Genomic DNA, 21,052 nt, shown 5'->3' with positions numbered 1-21,052 from the left:
CAAACATACCCAGATAGGAGAGGATATGGATACTTCATATACCTGTCACATAGCTCCAACAGTGGTCAGCGTTTCGCCATTTTTATTCATCTTCCCTGCTTGTTCCACACTTGTCATACTTTGAACGTTGAGTATTTTAAGGCAAAGCCCACTTTTCATGTCACTTGTAAATACTTTAGCATGTATCTTCAGTAGGTGAGGGCTTTAAAGAAATTACACCTAACAAAATTAGCGACATTTTGTTACTGTCACCCAGTATCTATTCTGCATTCAGTTTTCTCCAAATGTCAGAGGGTATGTTTTTACAAGTCTCCACAGTCTGGACTGGGTCAGTTGTTTGTGATGGTGGCGTGTCCACTGATCCTCATTATTTTCTGTAAACTGGTAGCTACATCTGGATGCTTAGTTCGTTGGGGAGGGGTGTTTCGGGTTTGGGGGTTTTGTTTGTTTTTGCCAAGAAGGAGTAGGGAGGGTGTCAAGAACACGGCCTAGATTGTGCTGGGTAGGGCCTGTGCATTCTGCCAGGAGTCGCGGTGTCTGGCTGTCTTGCTGTTGGCTATGTTACAATTGATCAGTGAATGTAGTGTCAGCAGGCTGCCTCTGCCCCTTATAAAGTTTTTTATCACCCATTATCTCATGGGCTCAGCAGCCCTTTTGCTTGTTTCCCCTGTGTGGTTGGTGTATTAGTTTCCTGTTGCTGAGGTAAGTCACCAGGAACCTGGCTGAAGTCAGCCTCCGTGGGGTCAGGTTGAGGTGTCAGCAGGACTCCCTTCGGGGGTTCTGGAGAGAATCCATTTCTTGCTTTTCACAGCTTCTTGCACCCCCTGCGAGCGTGAGTGCCCCTGTTACATGTCTTCCCATCTTGTGGTCTGACCTAGTTCACGGTTCACGCGCACAGGCTCCAGGGCTGCGCACACGGATGCCTTTGGGGCCATGATTTAGCCTACAGTGGACAGTTGCAAAATGAGGATTTCTCTAGTTTTGTTTCTACATTTACTTATTGGCATTTTTGTATGAAGTTTTCTCTTACTAATTCTGATTACTTTGAAATACAGTTCCTATTGGAGAGAAAAGAGAAATTATTTCTTTTCATTTATTCATGTTTAGATTATATTTGGACTAGCAACTTCTGAAGCAACAATGCATTTTTGTTACTCCCCCCCCCCCCAGTACTATGAACTTGTAGATAGATATATATGTATAATATATATAGTTGTCTTTCAACCCCCTGAAGCAGTTTTTTCTGGAATTATCTTTCATTGTGCCAGGTCCTCGGTGTTGTCCAGGGGTTTTCTCTGGTGAGGCACACAGGCTTAGTTGCTTTGCACATATGGGATCTTGCTGGCTGCTGCTGCTGCTAAGTTGCTTCAGTCGTGTCTGACTCTGTGCAACCCCATAGACGGCAGCCCACCAAGCTCCTCTGTCCCTGGGATTCTGCAGGCAAGGACACTGGAGTGGGTTGCCATTTCCTGCTCCAGTGCATGAAAGTGAAAAGTGAAAGGGAAGTCGCTCAGTCTTGTCTGACTCTTAGCGACCCCGTGGACTGCAGCCTACTGAGCTCCTCCATCCATGGGATTTTCCAGACAAGAGTACTGGAGTGGGGTGCCGTTTTCTTCTCCAGTGCATGCATGCATGCATGCTAAGTCGCTTCAGCTGTGTCCGACTGTGCACCCCTATGGACAGCAGCCCTCCAGGCTCCTCTGGCCGCAGGATTTTCCAAGCAAGAATACTGGAGTGGGTTGCCATTTCCTTCTCCCAGGATCTTGCCAGACCAGGGATCAAACCCGTGTCCCCTGCATTTCCCACTGTACTACCAGCAAAGTCCTGAAACAGTTCTTTTGATGTCCAGATTGTTCCTGCAAGTTGACTTCTGCATTCTTTGGAGGTGACCCCTTTGGCCTGTGACTGCATCCTTGCTCCCTGCTGCAACACGACATCCCATCTTGTGGCCGGGGTGCAGCCGTCTTCTCTCATGGTGGGGAGTGGTGTCCACGGCCACGGTCTGCGTGCTCAGGCAACACATTGCTTTCCTAGCAGATAGGCCTGGGAAGCAGCCGTGAATATCAGATCAGATCAGATCAGATCAGTCGCTCAGTCGTGTCCGACTCTTTGCGACCCCATGAATCGCAGCACGCCAGGCCTCCCTGTCCATCACCAGCGCCCGGAGTTCACTGAGACTCCTGTCTATCGAGTCAGCGATGCCATCCAGCCATCTCATCCTCTGTCGTCCCCTTCTCCTCCTGCCCCCAATCCCTCCCAGCATCAGAGTCTTTTCCAATGAGTCAACTCTTCGCATGAGGTGGCCAAAGTACTGGAGTTTCAGCTTTAGCATCATTCCTTCCAAAGAAATCCCAGGGCTGATCTCCTTCAGAATGGACTGGTTGGATCTCCTTGCAGTCCAAGGGACTCTCAAGAGTCTTCTCCGACACCACAGTTCAAAAGCATCAATTCTTCGGCGGTCAGCCTTCTTCACGGTCCAACTCTCACATCCATACATGACCACAGGAAAAGCCATAGCCTTGACTAGACAAACCTTTGTTGGCAAAGTAATGTCTCTGCTTTTGAATATGGTATCTAGGTTGGGCATAACTTTCCTTCCAAGGAGTAAGCATCTTTTAATTTCATGGCTATGAATATAGGTGTTTCCAATTCAGGTACGATCTGCATTACTTATGCTGAAAATTGGTTTTTAAGGATGATAACCTGATCCAACAACGTAGAATAGTTTTAGAATGACAGTAACTGATGTTTCTAGGTTTACCCCACTTGGAATACACCATCCAGTCACTGTGTTTTAAAGTGTTTTCTCTGATGCTTATGCCATGTTGTGACATTTTTATTTAGGTTGCTTTCCAATTTTTTTACTAAAACTGTTAATGAGGTATAGTAAACATATAGAGAACTATGCAAATCCTTAGTGAAGATTCATTGAGCCATAAACAGTAACTGAACCTCCCATATAACCAGCATCAAGATAAAGAAGCAGGACTTAATTGTTTTTAGAGTTTATTTTTCTCTGATTTATATGGTTCTAGAGGCAAAGGGTCCATACAGTCACAGCTATAGTTCTTCCACTAGTCATGTACGGATGTGAGAGTTGGACCGTAAAGAAGGCTGAGCACCAAAGAATTAATGCTATCAAATGGTGGTGTTGGAGAAGACTCTTGAGAGTCCCTTGGACAGCAAGGGGATCAAACCAGTCAATCCTAAAGGAAATCAGTCCTGAATAGTCATTGGAAGGACTGATGCTGAAGCTGAAGCTCCAGTACTTTGGACACCTGGTATGAAGAGCTGACTCTGGAAAGAACCCTGATGCTGGGAAAGATTGAGGGCAAGAAGAGAAGAGGGATGACAGAGAATGAGATGGTTGGATGGCATCACCAAGTCAGTGGACATGAATTTGAGCCGACTCTGGGAGATAGTGAAAGACAGGGAAGCCTGGTGTGCCGCAGTCCATGGGGCTGCAAGGGGTCGGACACAACTGAGCTGCTGAACAACAGCAGAGGCAAAGGGAACCATGGAGCTGGGTTGGCCAAACAGTCGGCTCGCTGTTCCCGTGTGATGACTCGAGCAGCGCGTAGCTGTCTTCAGCTTCATTTGGAGCAACTGTCAGGTTCTACTGGGACAGCTGTCCTTTCAATGTGCATTTAAAAAACCAAAATTGGTGAATTTCTGTGTAGTCGTTTTAATATTGAAGATGGAAGAAAAACAATATTTTTGCCATATTATGCTTTATTATTTAAAGAAATGGTAAAAACACAACTGAAATACAAAAAAAGATTTGTGCAGTGTATGGAGAAGGTGCTGTCACTAATGAAATGTATCAAAGTGGTTTTTGAAATTTTGTGCTGGAGACTCTCTCTGGACGATGCTCCATGGTCGAGTAAACCAGTTGAAGTTGACAGCAGTCAAATCAAGACATTAATTGAAAACAGTCAATGTTATACCACACTGGAGATGGCTGACATACTTAAACATCCAAATCAAGCATTGAAAATCATTTGCACCATTTGATGTTTTGGGTTCGCTATAAGTTAAGTGGGGAAAAAAAACCCACCTTTTTCATCATACTGCTGCAGGCAGTTCTCTACTTAAATGTAACAAAAATTCTCCATTTTTGAAACACACTGTGAAGGGCAGTGAAAAGTAGATATGCTACAATAATGTGGAACGGAAGAGCTCGAGGGCAAGTTAGAAGGACCACCAGCCATGCCACAGGCCGACCCTCGTCCAGTGAAGGTGGTGTGTGTGTGGTCGGATTGGAAGCTGCCAAGTCGCTCAGTCATGTCTGACTCTGCGACCCCATGGACTGCAGCCTACCAGGCTCCTGCGTCCATGGGATTTTCCGGGCAACAGTACTGGAGTGGGTGCCATCGCCTGCTCCTAGGGATTGGAAGGGAGCCTTTATTATGAGCTGCTTCTGGAAAACCAAACGATTAATTCCAAGTCCTGCTCCAAGTAAACCAGCTGAAAGCACCACCTGATGAGAAGCGTCCAGCATAAATCTTCCATCAGGATAACCAAGACCGCACGCTCCTTTGATGACCAGGCAGTAACTGTTTCAGCCTGACTGGGAAGTTCTGATTCATCCACGTATCCACCAGACATTGCACCTTCAGATTTCCATTTATTTCAGGTTTGACAGAATTCTCCATCTCCTCCTGACAGAGAGGAAACATGGCCTTTGAAGAGGTGGATGCGCCCAGGGTCGCCAAGCAGACAAAGTCCACCGAGGCTACTGCTGGAGAGAAGAAAATCTGAAGACCAGGTGTTTCTGCTCCTTCCTCTGTAGAAAAGCATTCCGTTTCTGTTCGGACAGGACTGGTTCTAATTCTTAAATATTCAAGTGTAGGTTTACCTAGCTCTATATTCATAGCAAAGTTTCTTATAAACTTGAGCTAAGCTCATTCTAACTCGTGGAACTTTTGTATGTAAATTGTAGGAAGAAAAACATCTCCAAGTATATTGCCCTAGGTCAGATTTGAGGTTATTTTGTTTCTTGTGGGTTAATCGCAGGCCTCAGGGGGAGCCTGCCCGAGCCCTCCTGATGCCGCCTTCCTCCTCCTGCTTTTCCAGACAGTCCCCAAGCCTGTGTGTGGAGGGCTGCTCTGAAGCGTGGCCTGCACCTGGAAGCAGGTGTTGCTTTCTCTAATGACACAATCAAAGACAGAGCGCGGAGGAGTCCTCTGATGGAGACGGCCGCCCAGTGAGGCGCGGGGAGGCTTCCCGGTCTCCGGTGAGAAGGGCTCTGCCCCGGTTTCCAAGGCGCGAGGCCCCGAGGGCGTGGCCCGAGGCGGAGGGAGTCAGTGCTCCCCGGTTGTGCTGCTGGCAGGGCTCAGCCTCTGCGTCTTCCAGACACCGAGAGACTGTGCGCCGGTGCCTCTCGATCCCGAGGCTTCACGCGGTTAGGGGAGAGCCATGTCCTCTCTAGCCCGTCACTCAGACACCACCGCAGAGAAGACTTGTTGCTGTAAACGTGGTCTAAGACCACATGAGAAAGGCCTGTGACCCTGGCTTCTGCTCGTCGTAGCCGACCGGCTTCAGACGAAGAGCCCCTCCGTCTTCTCCAGGCGGGGGTCTGCGCTGGAGAGAGGCGCGCAGTGTGGTCTCGCCTGCGTGCTCAGCCCGGCCCGCCCACCATCTGTAAGAGGCGTGTGGACTGCGCGCTTTTCTGTGCGCTCCGCTCCCAGAGCCGTAAACCTGCTGTCCCTTCACGTCAGTGAGAGCGCTCCTCCGTCGCTCGGGCGCTGCCACCGCTCGGTGTCCGACCGTGCGCCGGGCCTGGTCTCCCTGGCCCAGGTGTCCTAGAGGTGCTTCATGCGGACAGACGTGTCTCTGACACAGCTGGGCACGTAGCATCAGCACAGTGGAAAGCGGCCCCTCTGCTGCACGGACGCTGACCAGGCCTCTGACGCAGGACGGCGCTGCCTGACGCCTGCGGACGGTCTCTCCATAACCCAGTCCTACACAACCAGACTCCCGACGCATCGTCTAGGACAGTCACCGTCAGTGTGGGAAACAGTGTTCAGGTGTTCAAGAAACGTTTCTCTTTGCTTTTATTTCCTTGTTTGGTGTTATTTTTACGTTACCTGATTAAATGAGAAGCAAGCCTTGCGTGAGCGTGGTGGGGGGGCGGGGGCGTGCGTGCAGTGTCGCAGGCGGGGCTGGGGTCAGGGCGTCCGTGGGCACAGTGGCGTCAGGCATAGCTGCTGGTAGAACGGAGACTTGGACGTGTGTGGACGTCGGTCAGGAGGGTACACTTCTCTTCCTGCTAGGAACAACACAGGCGGCCAGCCTTTCGCTCCTACGAGAATGCAGACAGTACCTCTATCTTCGGGTATGTTGAAAATTCTGAAAGAGATGGGAATACCAGACCACCTGACCTGCCTCTTGAAAAACCTATATGCAGGTCAGGAAGCAACAGTTAGAACTGGACATGGAACAACAGACTGGTTCCAAATAGGAAAAGGAGAACGTCAAGGCTGTATATTGTCACCCTGCTTATTTAACTTCTATGCAGAGTACATCATGAGAAACGCTGGGCTGGAAGAAGCACAAGCTGGAATCAAGATTGCCAGGAGAAATATCAATAACCTCAGATATGCAGATGACACCACCCTTATGGCAGAAAGTGAAGAGGAACTAAAAAGCCTCGATGAAAGTGAAGGTGGAGAGTGAAAAAGTTGGCTTAAAGCTCAACATTCAGAAAACTAAGATCATGGCATCTGGTCCCATCACTTCATGGCAAATAGATGGGGAAACAGTGTCAGACTTTATTTTGGGGGCTCCAAAATCACTGCAGATGGTGACTGCAGCCATGAAATTAAAAGACGCTTGCTCCTTGGAAGAAAAGCTATGACCAACCTAGATAGCATATTCAAAAGCAGAGACATTATTTTGCCAACAAAGGCCCGTCTAGTCAAGGCTATGGTTTTTCCAGTAGTCATGTATGGATGTGAGAGTTGGACTCTAAAGAAAGCTGAGCGCAGAAGAATTGATGCTTTTGAACTGTGGTGTTGGAGAAGACTCTTGCGAGTCCCTTGGACTGCAAGGAGATCCAACCAGTCCATTCTGAAGGAGATCAGCCCTGGGATTTCTTTGGAAGGAATGATGCTAAAGCTGAAACTCCAGTACTGTGGCCACCTCATGCAAAGAGTTGACTCATTAGAAAAGACCCTGATGCTGGGAGGGATTGGGGGCAGGAGGAGAAGGGGACGACAGAGGATGAGATGGCTGGATGGCATCACTGACTCAATGGACATGAGTTTGGATGAACTCCGGGAGTTGGTGATGAACACGGAGGCTTGGCGTGCTGCAATTCATGGGGTTGCAAAGAGTCGGACACGACTCAGCAACTGAACTGAACTGAATGAGTATATATGTGGAAGCTCTAAGAAGAAGGGAAATTGTATCTAAAGTACAATGTATAATCAGACTGGTCCTCAGAGAGGCCACTCAGTCCTCCTCCCAGCCACAGCAGCATGCTCACACCATTGCTGTCCTCAAGGTTTTTTTTCTCCTTGCCAATTTGAGAGGTGAAATATAGACTCTCATCCTACCTTCAAACCTTTTTTTAAATTACAAATGTTTCCTGCATGTCTGTGAAAGATCTTTGTATCTTTTGCCTTTTTTTTTAAATGGGTTTATTAGAGTGGAAGAAATACTGTGCACCACGTGGTCACTTCTCTCTAAGATCTTTGAGACTATGTCCTCTGCCCTCAGGTGCTTGTGGTAGAGGAGAGATTTTCATGACTGAGACAAATACTCATGTTGTATTTTATGAAGTTTATTAATAAGGTTACGTTTCTTTCTGGCTTGGTTTGGAAAAACCACTGTGCAGCACTGCTGTTGAGGAAGAGCTACAGGCATAATTTAAAATTTTCTAGTACCCACTCTAAAAATGTAAAAAGAAGCAAGTGAAATTTAAGTTTGATAATGTATTGTTTAACCTAATGCAAAATACTATCATTTCCACATGTAATCAACATAAAGTCATTAATAAGATGTTTTACACTGTGTTTATTGTACTGAGTCCAAAAAACTGTATTTTAGACTTTGCAAAATTGTATATATGTACATATTTTATGGTAGTTATAAAATATTTATGTACATATATATAGAAATACTGTATAAATGAAAATTATATAAACTCTGATTACAGAATTATACACACATGCACATACATGGCCCTCTTGGGATTTAAGTAGGGTTTGCACTGAATTTCTATGCAAAAAAATAGAAATTATTTTTCTAGTTATTCTACTTAACTAGAGAATTGCAGTCTGTATGTTTAATTTAGCTTTACTGTATAGATGAGTTGGTCATTTCTCCATTTTGTTTTTTTCTGTATTTTGACAAAGGTTTTTACAGTATTCTCCATAAAACCTACTTTCTTACTAGATTTATTCCTAACAGTCTGTTGGTGACGTTTTAGAACATGATTGATTTTGTGTGCTGATCTTGTTTCCAGAAAATTTACTGAGTTCCTGGTTTAATTCTAACAGTGTGTTCATATAGACCCTCCTGGATCTTGTACTGGACGGCTGTACTGTCTGGCACTGGCAGCCTTACGTCCAGTCATGCCTGCCGTCTTCCTGTCTTACTGCCCTGGTTAGATTCCCTCTGCAGGCTTGCATAGAAAAAACTCAACAGCCTGTCTCCTCGTGACCCCAGGACGAGCGCCTCTGCTGAGGTGCCCATCGCTGAGTTGGGGAATGGGTCCCTGTCTCCTCGTGACCCCAGGACGAGCGCCTCTGCCGAGGTGCCCATCGCTGAGTTGGGGAATGGGTCCCTGTCCTCGTGACTCCAGGACGAGCGCCTCTGCCGAGGTGCCCATCGCTGAGTTGGGGAATGGGTCCTTGCATTCCTAGTTGGTATCAGGAGCGGGCAGACTGTCTCTTTATTCTTTATCCTCAAGTAAACCACATTCTTTATTTGAATGGTTTGAGATGATCAAATCATTCCTGCTTCAGTGCTAATAATGTGGTGAATTATTTTAATCTATTTTCCTGATACTTAGCACCTTGCATAATTGGATTAAACGTGACTTTATCATTATATATTACACATTTGTTTTTACATCTTTGAATCCGTTGGCTAGATTATTTTAGGCTTTTGTTTTTAAGTACCTAATGAAATTCACACATTTTCTCTCCTCACCTGGGAGGTATTGAAGCTCCCTGGCTTCGTGAGTAAGTTGGGAAAACAATTTCTTGGGGCTTCCTTACGGAAGCACCTGGATCTGCCTTTTTGTTGTGACTTTTATGTTTGTTTCTTCAAATATTGGAGAGTGTTATTTAAACTTTCTTTTCCTTACAGATTCAGTTTGGGTAACTTATTTTCCTAAAAATTACCCATTTAATGTAAGTTTTTGATATTTCAGAGTCTCTATTGTAGTTGCAGCTTTTGCCACCCCCCTCCCCCTTTGAATTCTTCCACCAGCTTCCCTGGTGGCTCAGATGGTAAAGCGTCTGCCTGCAATGTGGGAGATCCAGGTTCAGTCCCTGAGTTGGGACAATCCCCTGGAGAAGGAAATGGCAACCCACTCCAGTATTCTTGCCTGGAAAATCCCATGGACAGAGAAGCCTGGTAGGCTACAGCCCATAGGGCCACAAAGAGTCGGACACGACTGAGCGACTTCACTTTGAATTCTTCAGTCACTTCAGTTCACTCAGTCGCTCAGTGGTGTCTGACTCTGTGGCCCCATGGACTGCAGCACCCCAGGCCTGCCTGTCCATCACCACCTCCCGGAATTTACTCAAACTCAAGTCCATTGAGTCGGTGATGCCATCCAACCATCTCATCCTCTGTCGTCCCCTTCTCTTCCTGCCCTCAATCTTTCCCAGCACCAGGGTCTTTTCCAGCGAGTCAGCTCTTCGCATCAGGTGGCCAAAGTATTGGAGTTTCAGCTTCAGCATCAGTCCTTCCAATGAACACCCAGGACTGATCTCCTTTAGGATGGACTGGCTGGGTCTGCTTGCAGTCCAAGGAACTCTCGAGTCTTCTCCAACACCACAGTTCAAAAGTATCAGTTGTTTGGCACTTAGCTTTCTATATAGTCCAAGTTTCACATCCATACGTGAATACTGGAAAAACCATAGCTTTGACTAGATGGGCCTTTGTTGGCAAAGTAATCTCTGCTTTTTAATATGCTGTCTAGGTTGGTCATACGTCTTTTAATTTCATGGCTTCAGTCACCATCTGCAGTGATTCTGGAACCCCAAAAAAACAGTCTCTCACTGTTTCCACTGTTTGCCCATCTATTTGCCATGAAGTGATGGGACTGGACGCCATGATCTGAGTTTTCTGAATGTTGAGTTTTAAGCCAGCTTTTTCATTCTCCTCTTTCACTTTCATCAAGAGTCTCTTTCGTTTTTATTTGCTAGAATAATCTAGCAAACTGAATTCTTTGAATTCTTAGTGTCACCTATTCTGTTTTTTCCACTGATTGTTTTTGCTGGAGATCCAACGAGTTCTTTTAGATTTAGCTCAGTCTATTCTCGGTGCTGTGTGTCCTTAACTTCATTGATTTCTTTATTTCTATTTCCTTTAGGTTTATTGTTTTTCTAATTTTAGAAGAGGTTAACTAGCTAGTTTTTACATTTTCCTCTTCACTAGTATGATGGCTAAGATACTATTTTCAGATCTTCTTTGATCCATGAGTTATTTAGGAGCAAGTTTTTAAAACTTCTAGGCTTTCAAACATTTTAACTTCTAATTAATTGTGTTGTGGTCACAGAATATCTAATTTTTTGGCCATTTGTTGAAAAAAAAAAAGTTGGCCTTAGCTCCTGGTCAATTTTGTCAAAATGAAATGTATTCTTGGAAAGAATGTGCTTTCTAATCATTGGGCAAAGGATTATATAAGTCCAATAAAGTAGGTTTTAACTGCATTGTTTTAACTTTCTGTGCATTTTTAATCTCCATAATCTGTTACCAAGAGTTGTCAGTCTTCCTTTATAATCTTGGCTGTATCAATTTATAATAAGCTTCAGCTTTTACTTAATATACTTTGTAGCTACAATTGGATACATACAGAATCAGAGTTGACTTTATTCTTGAGCGTCTTTGTTGTCAATACTGCTTATCCTACAGTCTGTTGTATCTGAAAACGACACAGGTTGCCCAGCTTTAGTGTGGTCAGTAGTTGCCTGGAGCACTTCTTCCACTTCCAGCTTTTTACGTTAAGTGTCTGTGTCCTTGTAGCTTGGGGTTCTTAAATAGCGTATAGCTGGACTTTGTAACTGGGTAGTTAGTATATACTAACATCAGATTATTTCCACATCTGGATTCATTTCTTCCACTGCATTTTGTGCCTTATTTATCTTGCTTTTAAATTGCTTCTTTTTTTTTACTTCTCTTGCTTCCCAGTGTTGTGTTTTTTCTCTTTTACTTGGTAATTAGTAATACAAAATAACAACCAGTAAATAATAACATATGGCTATTTCTGAATGTACAGTCTGATACAAGTTCTAGAACATTGCCAGTGACTTCCTGGTGCCTCAAATGGTGAAGAATCTGCCTACAATGCAGGGGATGCAGGTTCAATCCTTGGGTGGGGATGATTCCCTGGTGTAGGAAATGGCAACCCCTCCATGCATTGGAGAAGGAAATGGCAACCCACTCCAGTGTTCTTGCCTGGAGAATCCCAGGGAACGGGGGAGCCTGGTGGGCTGCCATCTTTGGGGTCGCACAGAGTCGGACATGACTGAAGCGACTTAGCAGCAGCAGCAGCCAGTACTCTTGCCAGAAGAATTCCATGGATAGAGGAGCCTGGCGGTCTGCAGTCCATGGGGCCATAAAGAGTCAGACACGACTGAAGCTACTTAGCAGCAGCAGCAGCAGCTTTCTTTATAGTCCAACTCTCATATCCATACATGACTACTGGAAAAACCACAGCTTTGACTAGATGGACCTTTGGCAAAGTAATGTCTCCGCTTTTTAATATGCTATCTAGGAGAAGGCAATGGCACCCCACTCCAGTACTGTTGCCCAGAAAATCCCATGGATGGAGGAGCCTGGTAGGCTGCAGTCCATGGTGTCGCTAAGAGTCAGACACAACTGAGCGACTTCACTTTCACTTTCCACTTTCATGCATTGGAGAAGGAAATGGCAACCCACTCCAGTGTTCTTGCCTGGAGAATCCCATGGATGGAGAAGCCTGGTAGGCTGCAGTCCATGGGGTCGCACAGAGTCGGACACGACTGAAGCGACTTAGCAGCAGCAGCAGCAGGTTGGTCATAGCTTTTCTTCCAAGGAGTAAGCGTCTTTTAATTTCATGGCTGCAGTCACCATCTGCAGTGATTTTGGAGCCCCCCAAAAATAAAGTCTCTCACTGTTTCCCCATCTATTTGCCGTGAAGTGATGGGACTGGATGCCATGATCTGAGTTTTTTGAATGTTGAGTTTTAAGCCAAGTTTTTACTCTCCTCTTTCACTTGCATCAAGAGGCTCTTTAGTTCTTCGCTTTCTGCCGTAAGGGTGGTGTCATATGAGTATCTGAGGTTATTGATATTTCTCTCTGGTTGCTTTTAAAATCTACTCTTGTTTTGGGCATTTTTGAGGTTTCACTGTTCTATACCAAAACACTGCTGGCCCCCTGTTCTCTTTTGAGGAGGGAAGGGACATATAATACCTTTACATTCTCGATTTGTTGCCAAATATTTTTCAATATTTCTTTGTCCTTTGTATTTTCCTCTTGTGAACTGCGTATTAGACATGTGTTGGACTTCCTCATCCTCTTATCTGAAGTTCTTAACCTCTTTGATTTGTTCCATCTTTTGATTTTTTTTTTTAACTTGCAGTCTTCTACCTGCGGCCCAGGCGCTATCCCGGTGACTCAGGGTGCAGCTCCAGGGACCGTGCCCTCAGCTCTGTGGCTCTTCCCCTGTGATGTCCCGCAGTGCCACAGGGTGCTGTCAGCCATGCTGGCTTTCTCCCTGGCCTTCGCCTTGCATATGCGGTTGCCTACTTAGGTCCCCACTTGGCCCTCCAGTGGGCATGTCAGACATTGTATCCAAGTTTTTGCATCACAGTTCCCCTTACCAGTGTAGACATTCAGGCTCTCCATCTCAGTGAGTGCACCCAAGAGCCTCCCTGCCTTTCTTGACTTCTGTTGATGGCCTTCTCCAGTTAATAGGGAATTTCTGGTGCTGTTGTCCAAATCTGTCCGCTCAGTGCATTCTCCATTGCCAGTGATAATGGAAAGCCGTAGTCACCTTTAGACTGAACGAACAACTGCTGTGAGGACCCCGCCCCATTCTGTATATACTGACAGAGTTCCATGGGAAAAAGTACCTCTGGGCCTGCCTGCCCCTCCTCAGCCACAGGCTTCCCTCGTCCTGAGCAGCACCTGTGTCTTGCCTGCTGAGGAGGGCCCTGGCCCAGGGCCGAGGGCACTGACCTGCCTCCCCTGCCCTGCCCCCGGTGCTGGTGGTGCCTTCCCTCCTCTCCGGGAGGATTTTGCTTGATCTCCTTGCATGTCCCTCCCTCTAGGCCTGGAGTGAAAGTGTCTCAGTCGTGTCCAACTCTTTGCGACCCCATGGATTATAGAGTCCATGGAATTCTCCAGGCCAAAATACTGGAGTGGGTAGCCTCTCCTTCTCCAGGGGATCTTCCCAACCCAGGTCTTATGCGTTGCAGGCAGATTCTTTACCATCTGAGCCACGAGGGAAGCCAGAGCCTTGACTAAAAGAAGCCGTTGTGGAGGCATATTACAGAGGAGTGCAGACCTGGCTGCTCCCTCAGCCCCTGAGTGGAAGCCCCCGAAGGGAGGGACTCTGTTCTCCTGTTTGTTGTTGAGGGCTGGGCGCCTCGCAGGCAGGCCCCTTCTTACCTGTGAGACGGCCGAGATACCTGGGGGTAGAGTCCTTTAAAGGAAAGACGGTCTGCATTTCTGTAGGGAATTAAATGAGTAGCCAAAGAACTGAGGAGGAATATTTTATACAAGTGCAGGACAGAGGAAGAGTGTTTGGGCCCCAGGCTTCAGGGCAGTGGGCTGTTCTCGGGAGTTGGTCAGGCTCGCCCGCGCTCCAGCCTTCGGAAGTTGTGAATGGCTGCGGCCGGCGGCTCATTCCCTTTGTGTTGTCCCTCGAGGTGTCCTGTTTCTTTCTTGGGTGTGGGGGCGGTGTTGGGGGCCCCGCTGCCAGAGCGGCTGCCCGTGCCCGCGCTTTGCGCAGGTGGCGGCCGTGCCCGACCCCGACGCCCCTCCGGAGCGGTGCAGCCTCCGGGCGCGGAGCGCGGCGGGCGGGGCGGAGCTGGCCGGCGGCGGGCGGGGCAGCCGCGGTCTGACGTGTCCAGGCGGGATTGGAGCCGCCGCCCTATATAGCCGTGGGGGCCCGGGCGCCGGCCGGAGGAGCCTGCCTGCGGGAGCGGCGAGCGAGAGGGGGTCCCGGCCTCTCCCGAGGCGAGCAGACGGACACACGGACGGACGGGCAGGCGCCGCGCAGGGTGAGCAGGCCGGGCGTGTGGCCGGGGCTGCGCGGGGACGTTGGGACGCCCGGCTGCCGACGTGGAGCACCGGGCGGGGGAGGCGGGGGACCGTGGCAGCGGCCGCACAGTGGGCGCCCCCCCACGCCCGGCTCGGCCCCGGGCCCCGCGGGGCGCCCCCCTGCCGGCCGGGGAGGGGCGGCTACGTGTCACCAGTGCGCATGGGCCGCAGCGCTGGCACCGGCCGAGCAAGAAAGTTTCCCGAGTCCCGCGGCGCCAGCCCGCTGCCCCCCGCCCGCCGTCCACCCCCCGCGCGTGTGGTCCGGTCTGGTCCCTGCGTCCCGGCCCGGGAGCCGCGGGGCGCCCCGACCTGCGCCAGGCCGGTGACGTGGGCGGCCCGCCGCCCCCTCCCCCGCCGCTCGCGGCCGGCGCGCCCCTCCCCCAGCCCGGCGGCGGCGGCGGGGGCGGCAGGCCGGGGCCGGGGCGCGCCGCCTCACCTCCACCTGCGGCCGCCGGCCTGCTCGGCCGGGCGCACCGCTCCCCTGGCGGCCGGAGCGCCGCTCGGACGCGCCCCGGGGCCCGCGGACGAGAAGGACCGCACGGAAAAGTACCGAACCCGGGCGGGATTCAGGGCGGCCGGCGCGCTGCCCCTTTAAGCCTGTCCCCGCCCGCGGGCCCGCGTGGCCGGTGGGAGGGCCGTGCTGAGGTGGCATATGCGAGTCCCTCCCGCGGCCGTGCGAGCCGGGCTGCTTCCTCTCAAGTTTGCTCTGTCTCCTGAAAGCGTTCTGAAAAGCCTCGTCCTTACAAGCTTGCTGTGGGGATCAGAGCAAAGAATCGTAACTTTGCAGGAGGAGGACCGAAGTCCTGGGTGTCCCGGGTTTCCTGGTGCCTCCGCTTCTCAGTCCTGCCCAGGAGGTACAGGAAGCGCTGAGGTCGCATTCGCTGGCTGAGAAAAAGTTCTTTCTGGACTACCGCTCCTGAGTTCCCTTTGCAGAAGACTTTCTTTTGAATGTGTAATTGAAAATATACAAGGGGATCAGCTTATATTTTCTTGGTTACAAGCAAAAAACAAAATCCTTCTCTTAAAGATTTGTCTGTTGTACCTTCGTTAGGACCAAACCTATGTGACATCTTCACATATGCCATTACTTCCCGTGGGGAGGTGGGTGCCTGACCATCCATCCTGTGGGAGCACCAGCCCACTCTGGGCAGGGGGTAGCAGAGAGAGGAATCTGCTTCTGTCTAGCCTTCTTTCTTTGGCTCTAGTTCTGCTTCTTACAAAGTTCCATTTTGAAATGTGGCTTTTTGCTGTGGGTCTTTATACTCTGAGAAACAAGACTAAAGTCCAGGCTAAGGGTGGTTTGAGATCTGCATTGGGTGGGCCTGAATGCTTCCCGTGGGGAAAGTCATTGAGAGCACCCACAGTGATGAATGGAGTTGCGGCTGGGTAGTGAACTGGCTTCCCGTGCCTGAAGGAGTCTGGTGGGGAAGGTGGGCCTGTTCTCTGGGGGAAGAAGCAGCAGACGGAGTGTTCTGACAGCTCAAGGCGGGGCCCAGCGGCCCAGCCGCCCCCAGCATTGCTCAGATACGAGGGTCCATTTCAGTCCTGATTGGAGTGGCAGCATCCAGCCCAGTGAGGAGCTGCAACAGCCATGTTTGGCTTCTGCGCCTCATTAAGGTCTCCTTGGACTTGAGATGGCCAGTGAGGGCACCCAGCTAGAGGCGTCACCCGCCAGGAAGGCTCAGAGGGGGTTGAAAGACCTCCGGGGATGGGCATCGTTTTGCAGGGGACAGTTTCTTGGGAGGAGGCACAGCAGGAGGGCTAGTGATGGCCAGCGCCTCAGGGCTGAGGCTGCACACGGCTCATCAGGTCGGCTCTCAGGTGAATTCTTTAAAGACGGGATCTTGAGACGTTTATAAGAAAAACAACAGCCTGCTTTGTTGAGATCAGACCTGATGTTCACCTGAGGCTCACTGTGGTTCATTCACCGCCAGCTGTGACAACCACCGCTCGAAATGCGCAGACTAGAGACCAGTGTATCCTGTCAAACCAGCTTGGAGTTTCCTGTGGGTCCACTCTGTGCGCTTGACTGCCCGAGGGCCTGTGCACATGTGAGGGCGTTAGGGGCTCTGACAGGCTGTCCCTCCTTGAGCCTCGTGGACTGAGGGTCAGTAGGGCAGCTGGCTGGGACGAGCACGAGCGGCCTCCGCAGCGAGCCGCGGGAGTGGCCTGGTGTGTGACCCCAGGTGTGGGGTGGGGCTGGCGCAGCCCTGTGGCTCGAGCGGACGTGGCGGTGGCCACCCCGCTGCGCGGCCTGCCCTGTCCGGGAAGGCAGGGGCTGGTCGGCGGCAGGCCAGGAGGCTGGCCTGGTGTCGGGGCGGTCTCGGGGGCGAACCCGCCTCTCAGAGGGCAGGTGTGAGTGGGTTTTGAGACGCTGTCGGCGCCGGGCGTGGGAGGCTCTTCAGGTGGAAGGTCAGGAGGCGCGGGGCTGCCTGGAGAGTGGGTGGGCCCCCCGGTCCCAGAGTCAGTGGCGCTTCCCAGAGCACCCGCGTCCTGGTCTGGGTGGGCTATGCGTAGGCTGACAGGGCCCGGGGGACCCAGGGCAGCTCACCTTTCACCTCTGCCAGAGGCCGGTGTGGATGAGCGTCCCTGTCAGTGTGATTTAATGGAAAGGTTTTCTTTCTTCCTTGCCTTAGTCATTGAGACCTGCCGGTTAGAATTTGTCTGTAAATAAAATGGCCTCGGTCATTTTGTATCCACCCTCTCCCCTTGAGGGCCACGTGTCGTGTGTGTCTGATGGGACTGGGCCTGCAGAGAGGGACTGGCCTCTGGCTCACAGAACTTCCCCCATGTGACTCAAGTCCTTACGTTTAGAGGATTTTTGGTTTTTGTAGTTTTTAAATCCTGAAATACCACAGGTCTGTGTCCCCAGCTGGGACATTGAGACTTTAAAATACACAGTCACTGGTGCAACCCCAGCGGCTGTACACCGGCCTCCTCGCTCCTGAGCACACCTGTGTTATGAGTGAGGTTGGAGGTGCTCCTCTCCAGCTCGGCGGGCACTCTTGTCACTGCTGTTAACTCCACCGTTCTGGACCGTGCCCACCCACGCCATAAAGGCCACCTTGTCAAGTGAACGCAGCCTGCGTAGAGCGGCCAGCCACCTACCTGGCAGCCTCTCCATCTTGAAGTCCCCCGCGGCAAGGTGACCCACACCCTCCTTCCTCACTGAGCAGTTTTGGGTCCTCCCAGGATGGCCTTTAAAGGTTCTTTCCAGCCCTGCTGTTTTATGGCCCGGTTTCTAAATCCCCAGTGGATTATAAGGGACTGAAGGACTTTTACAGGGTAACAGCAAGAACAAAGTAACCACCAAAGACACCTGCGCCCTTAGATAGTAAGCCCTCGGTCTCCCTGAGGAGCGCCGCGGCCCGGCACACTCACTCCATCAGGACAGTGTTGCAGATCCTTTCCCTTCTGGCTCAGTGGAGCCAAGCAAGAGGAGGACAGGAAAAAACGCTCACCCCCAGGGGAACAAACAGCAATTTTGTGAGAGTTTTACTTCGAAATGGTTACATGTAAAAGTTGAGGTACTAAAGGGATCACTCCCTGGGTCCTGGGAAGTCACCTCTGCAGCTCTAGCTCAGGCTTCACTCCTGTGTCTGTCTGAAGCGCGTGGCCTAATGGAAGGGCTTCTTCCTTTTTTTTTTTTTTGGTGCCCCAAGAAATTTTCCTAGTATTGGTTAGTAGCCAAAGTGCAAATAAATAACACCTCGACCTATTCTGGTTGAGAGGAAAGGATCTGGGTTGTCGGATGCAGATCAGTAACTTGTCTCGGGTTTTCTCCTTGCCGTCTCCCCCTTCCTGCCCCACACCAGCAGAAGCTGGCAGGCTGACAGAGGCGGCCTCAGGACGGACCTCCTGGCTACCGACCGTTTTGCTGGTGAGTGTGTCCTGCCTCCAGGCCTCCTGGCCCTGGGCTGTGTGTGTGCCCTTTCACTGTGTATCGTCCTGAAGTTTCCAGCCTTCATCAGAGAGGAGCCCTGTTGCTCACCTCCCAGTGTAGAGCGGAGCGTACACTTGTGCCCTTCTGGTGGATGGGCCATCTGGTTTCCATCGACTTTCAATCTTTTCTCCTTTTGGGTTTGCTGAGAGTATCTGATTTTGAGCTTGCTTCCAGAGCTTAATTTTTTTTAATTTGGGGAGGGGTCTTACTGAATTGTAAAAAGGATGGGAAAAAACTCACTAAAAATGACTTGACCCTCTTACATTTTTTTGCCTCAGTGGCGCAGAAACCCTGGGGGCGTGATTTGTGAGCAAGGGTGCTCCTCTCTGTGCATTAGTGTTGGGGGCGCAGCTGGAGTTTGGGAGGGGCTCCCCCACGCCAACTGAGCCCCTGTTCCGCGCAGGCGCTGTGGCTCTGAGAGCCGTGCGCCCAGGTCCCGGGGCCGCTCCAGGTGGGGTCTGGAGGCCGACTGCGGGGCTCCTGCCCGACAGCAGAGCCGTGTGCCCTCGGCTGGCCTCTCCGCCGCCGCCTGAGCCCCCCCACGGCTGGGAGGTGTCCGCGCTGCCACCCCGCGCTGTCACACTTGTCCCCAGAGCAGGGAGGCTGCGCTCTCGCGGCTCCTTGTAGCTCCTGTCCTACCGTGCATCTCATAAGCGTCAGGAGGTGTGGCGACAGCAGATTAACCAAGTAACTGAGACTGCTGTTAGCAGAGCCCCTGGGGTGGATCTGGGGCTGAGGCCGGGGGGCCCCATGTGGGGCGGGGGTTCAGACGGGGTCTCTGCGGCCCCCGGGGTCCCGTGATGAACCTGTCAGCCGGAGCCTGCGTCTGCTCCATCCCGGGCAGGGAGCCAGTTCTCCATTCCGTCCCCCGGTCGTAGTCTGGGAGCCCCTCAGGTTGGCCGTGCTGGCGCAGGAAGCTGGGTGTCCCCTGCCGGTGAAGCGATGCTGTCCTTGGCTGCGCACGCCCCTGGGTGGACGCCCCAGGCCTGCCTCTGACCCCCCTCCCCCCGCAGTGGCTCACCCGGATCAAGTGGCGGCCTGAGACCAACCATGAGCTCCGTTGCAGTTCTGACCCAGGAGAGCTTTGCTGAACACCGCAGTGGACTGGTTCCGCAACAAATCAAAGGTGAGGCGGCTCCTCACTGTGCTGGTAACGTGGGGCCTCTGCAGAGGTGTTTTGCGCCCCGTGCTGTGGGCGGGCCTGGGCCCAGCAGTGAGGTGGGCTCCATTTGCACTGCCCTTGTCTGCAGTGTGAGATGGCCACAGGTGGTGGACGGACCGACGCCAGATTCCAAACGTGGCCAGTGTGGCAGCCAGGGGTCTGCCCTTCGTGACTGACGGGTGCTCTTTCAGCATTCTTCTCGCCCTCGTGTTGAGCTGGACCCGGGACGGCGGCAGAGATGGACGCCGGGCTGTCAGGAGACGCGGACGCGACACACGGGCCGCGTCGTCTCAGTGTCTCTAGTGTAGCCACGCAAACGCCTGCCTGACGGTCTTTTCTGTCCCTTCAGAATCTGATGCGTATTTATGGCTGCAGGACAACTTGATTGAGGGCTCCGTGTTCATTCAAAGCCCTTCATCTGGACTTAGTTTTTATAAAATTTTCAGTTGAAAGAGTAGTTTGTTCCACTCTTTGTTGTTCCTGCTGCTGCTGCTAAGTTGCTTCAGTGGTGTCTGACTCTGTGCAACCCTGTAGATGGCAGCCCACCAGGCTCCCCCGTCCCTGGGATTCTCCAGGCAAGAGCACTGGAGTGGGGTGCCCTTTCCTTCTACAAAGCATGAAAGTGAAAAGTGAAAGTGAAGTTTCTCAGTCGTGTCCTACTCTTAGCAACCCCATGGACTGCAGCCCACCAGGCTTCTCCATCCATGGGATTTTCCAGGCAAGAGTACTGGAGTGGGGTGCCATTGCCTTCTCCGTTGTTGTTCCTAACACTCCTTAAAAGTTTTCCAGTAATGGAATTGAGTATCAGTTCTAAGGTTTAATTAAAATTAAAGATGTATTTCGTTAGTCACAGCAACTGCATTTCGAGCAGCTCGTCTCCAGGCAGTGGAGACCAGAACTGGCCGCTTGCTTTGGTCCTTGGTGCCTGCAGGCTGGGTCTGCCATGTGATCAAAGACCCTATGGGGTCCGAATCCACCCGGGGAGGGAGCAGGCCCTGCCGGGCTCCAGCAGCTGCTCACATGGAGCCTTTCCTGGCCTTCAGGGCAGCCTGGCCACATGGCCAGGAGTGGTGACCTCAGAGTCAGACACAGGCCTGCCCGACCCCAGAGGTCGTCCCTCTGCTGTTGGCCCCTGCCGTTGCCAGACACCGCCCAGCCCGGGACCTCCGGGCGTCACCCATGCAGGCACAGTCCTGCTGCGTGGAGGTGTTGGTGGGGCAGCGTGTGGACGGGGGCCTGTGGTGGAGCGGGTGGTGCAGGGGCCCTGACTCCCCCCGGGTGTTCGCTGTGGGCGGCGGGGTCGTGGAGACAGCCGCTCCCGCGAGGGCCCTCCCAGCACCGCCTGCGGCGCCGGGTGCTGGCTGGAGGCGGCCTCGGGGTCCTCGCGGGCAGCCCGGGCTGCAGACTGATTTTCTTCTGCAGGTTTAAGAGCTGGCCATGTGCCAGGTGTTGGGGGGCAT

General features: G+C 51.4%; 1 protein-coding gene across 5 annotated transcripts in view; it reads left to right on the top strand.

Annotated features, from left to right (window-relative positions):
• HDLBP (high density lipoprotein binding protein) overlaps positions 1-21,052 on the top strand; it is a 58,660-nt gene that overhangs the window by 14,898 nt on the left and 22,710 nt on the right. For 2 of the 5 annotated variants that reach the window (XM_055586639.1, XM_055586643.1), the window contains exons 2-3: positions 18,303-18,367; positions 19,444-19,556. In XM_055586639.1, the coding sequence (XP_055442614.1) occupies positions 19,481-19,556 (76 nt within the window). In that variant the 5' untranslated portion in view covers positions 18,303-18,367; positions 19,444-19,480. Of the gene's footprint in view, positions 1-14,318; positions 14,448-18,302; positions 18,368-19,443; positions 19,557-21,052 lie in introns of those variants that run through there. The other 3 variants (XM_055586640.1, XM_055586642.1, XM_055586641.1) reach the window with 3 other exon arrangements.

Source organism: Bubalus kerabau, chromosome 6, assembly GCF_029407905.1.
Source record: "Bubalus kerabau isolate K-KA32 ecotype Philippines breed swamp buffalo chromosome 6, PCC_UOA_SB_1v2, whole genome shotgun sequence".
Taxonomy (NCBI): Eukaryota; Metazoa; Chordata; class Mammalia; order Artiodactyla; family Bovidae; genus Bubalus; species Bubalus kerabau.
The sequence above is the reverse complement of the archived record's forward strand: the minus strand, read 5'-3'. Positions and strand labels throughout refer to the sequence as shown.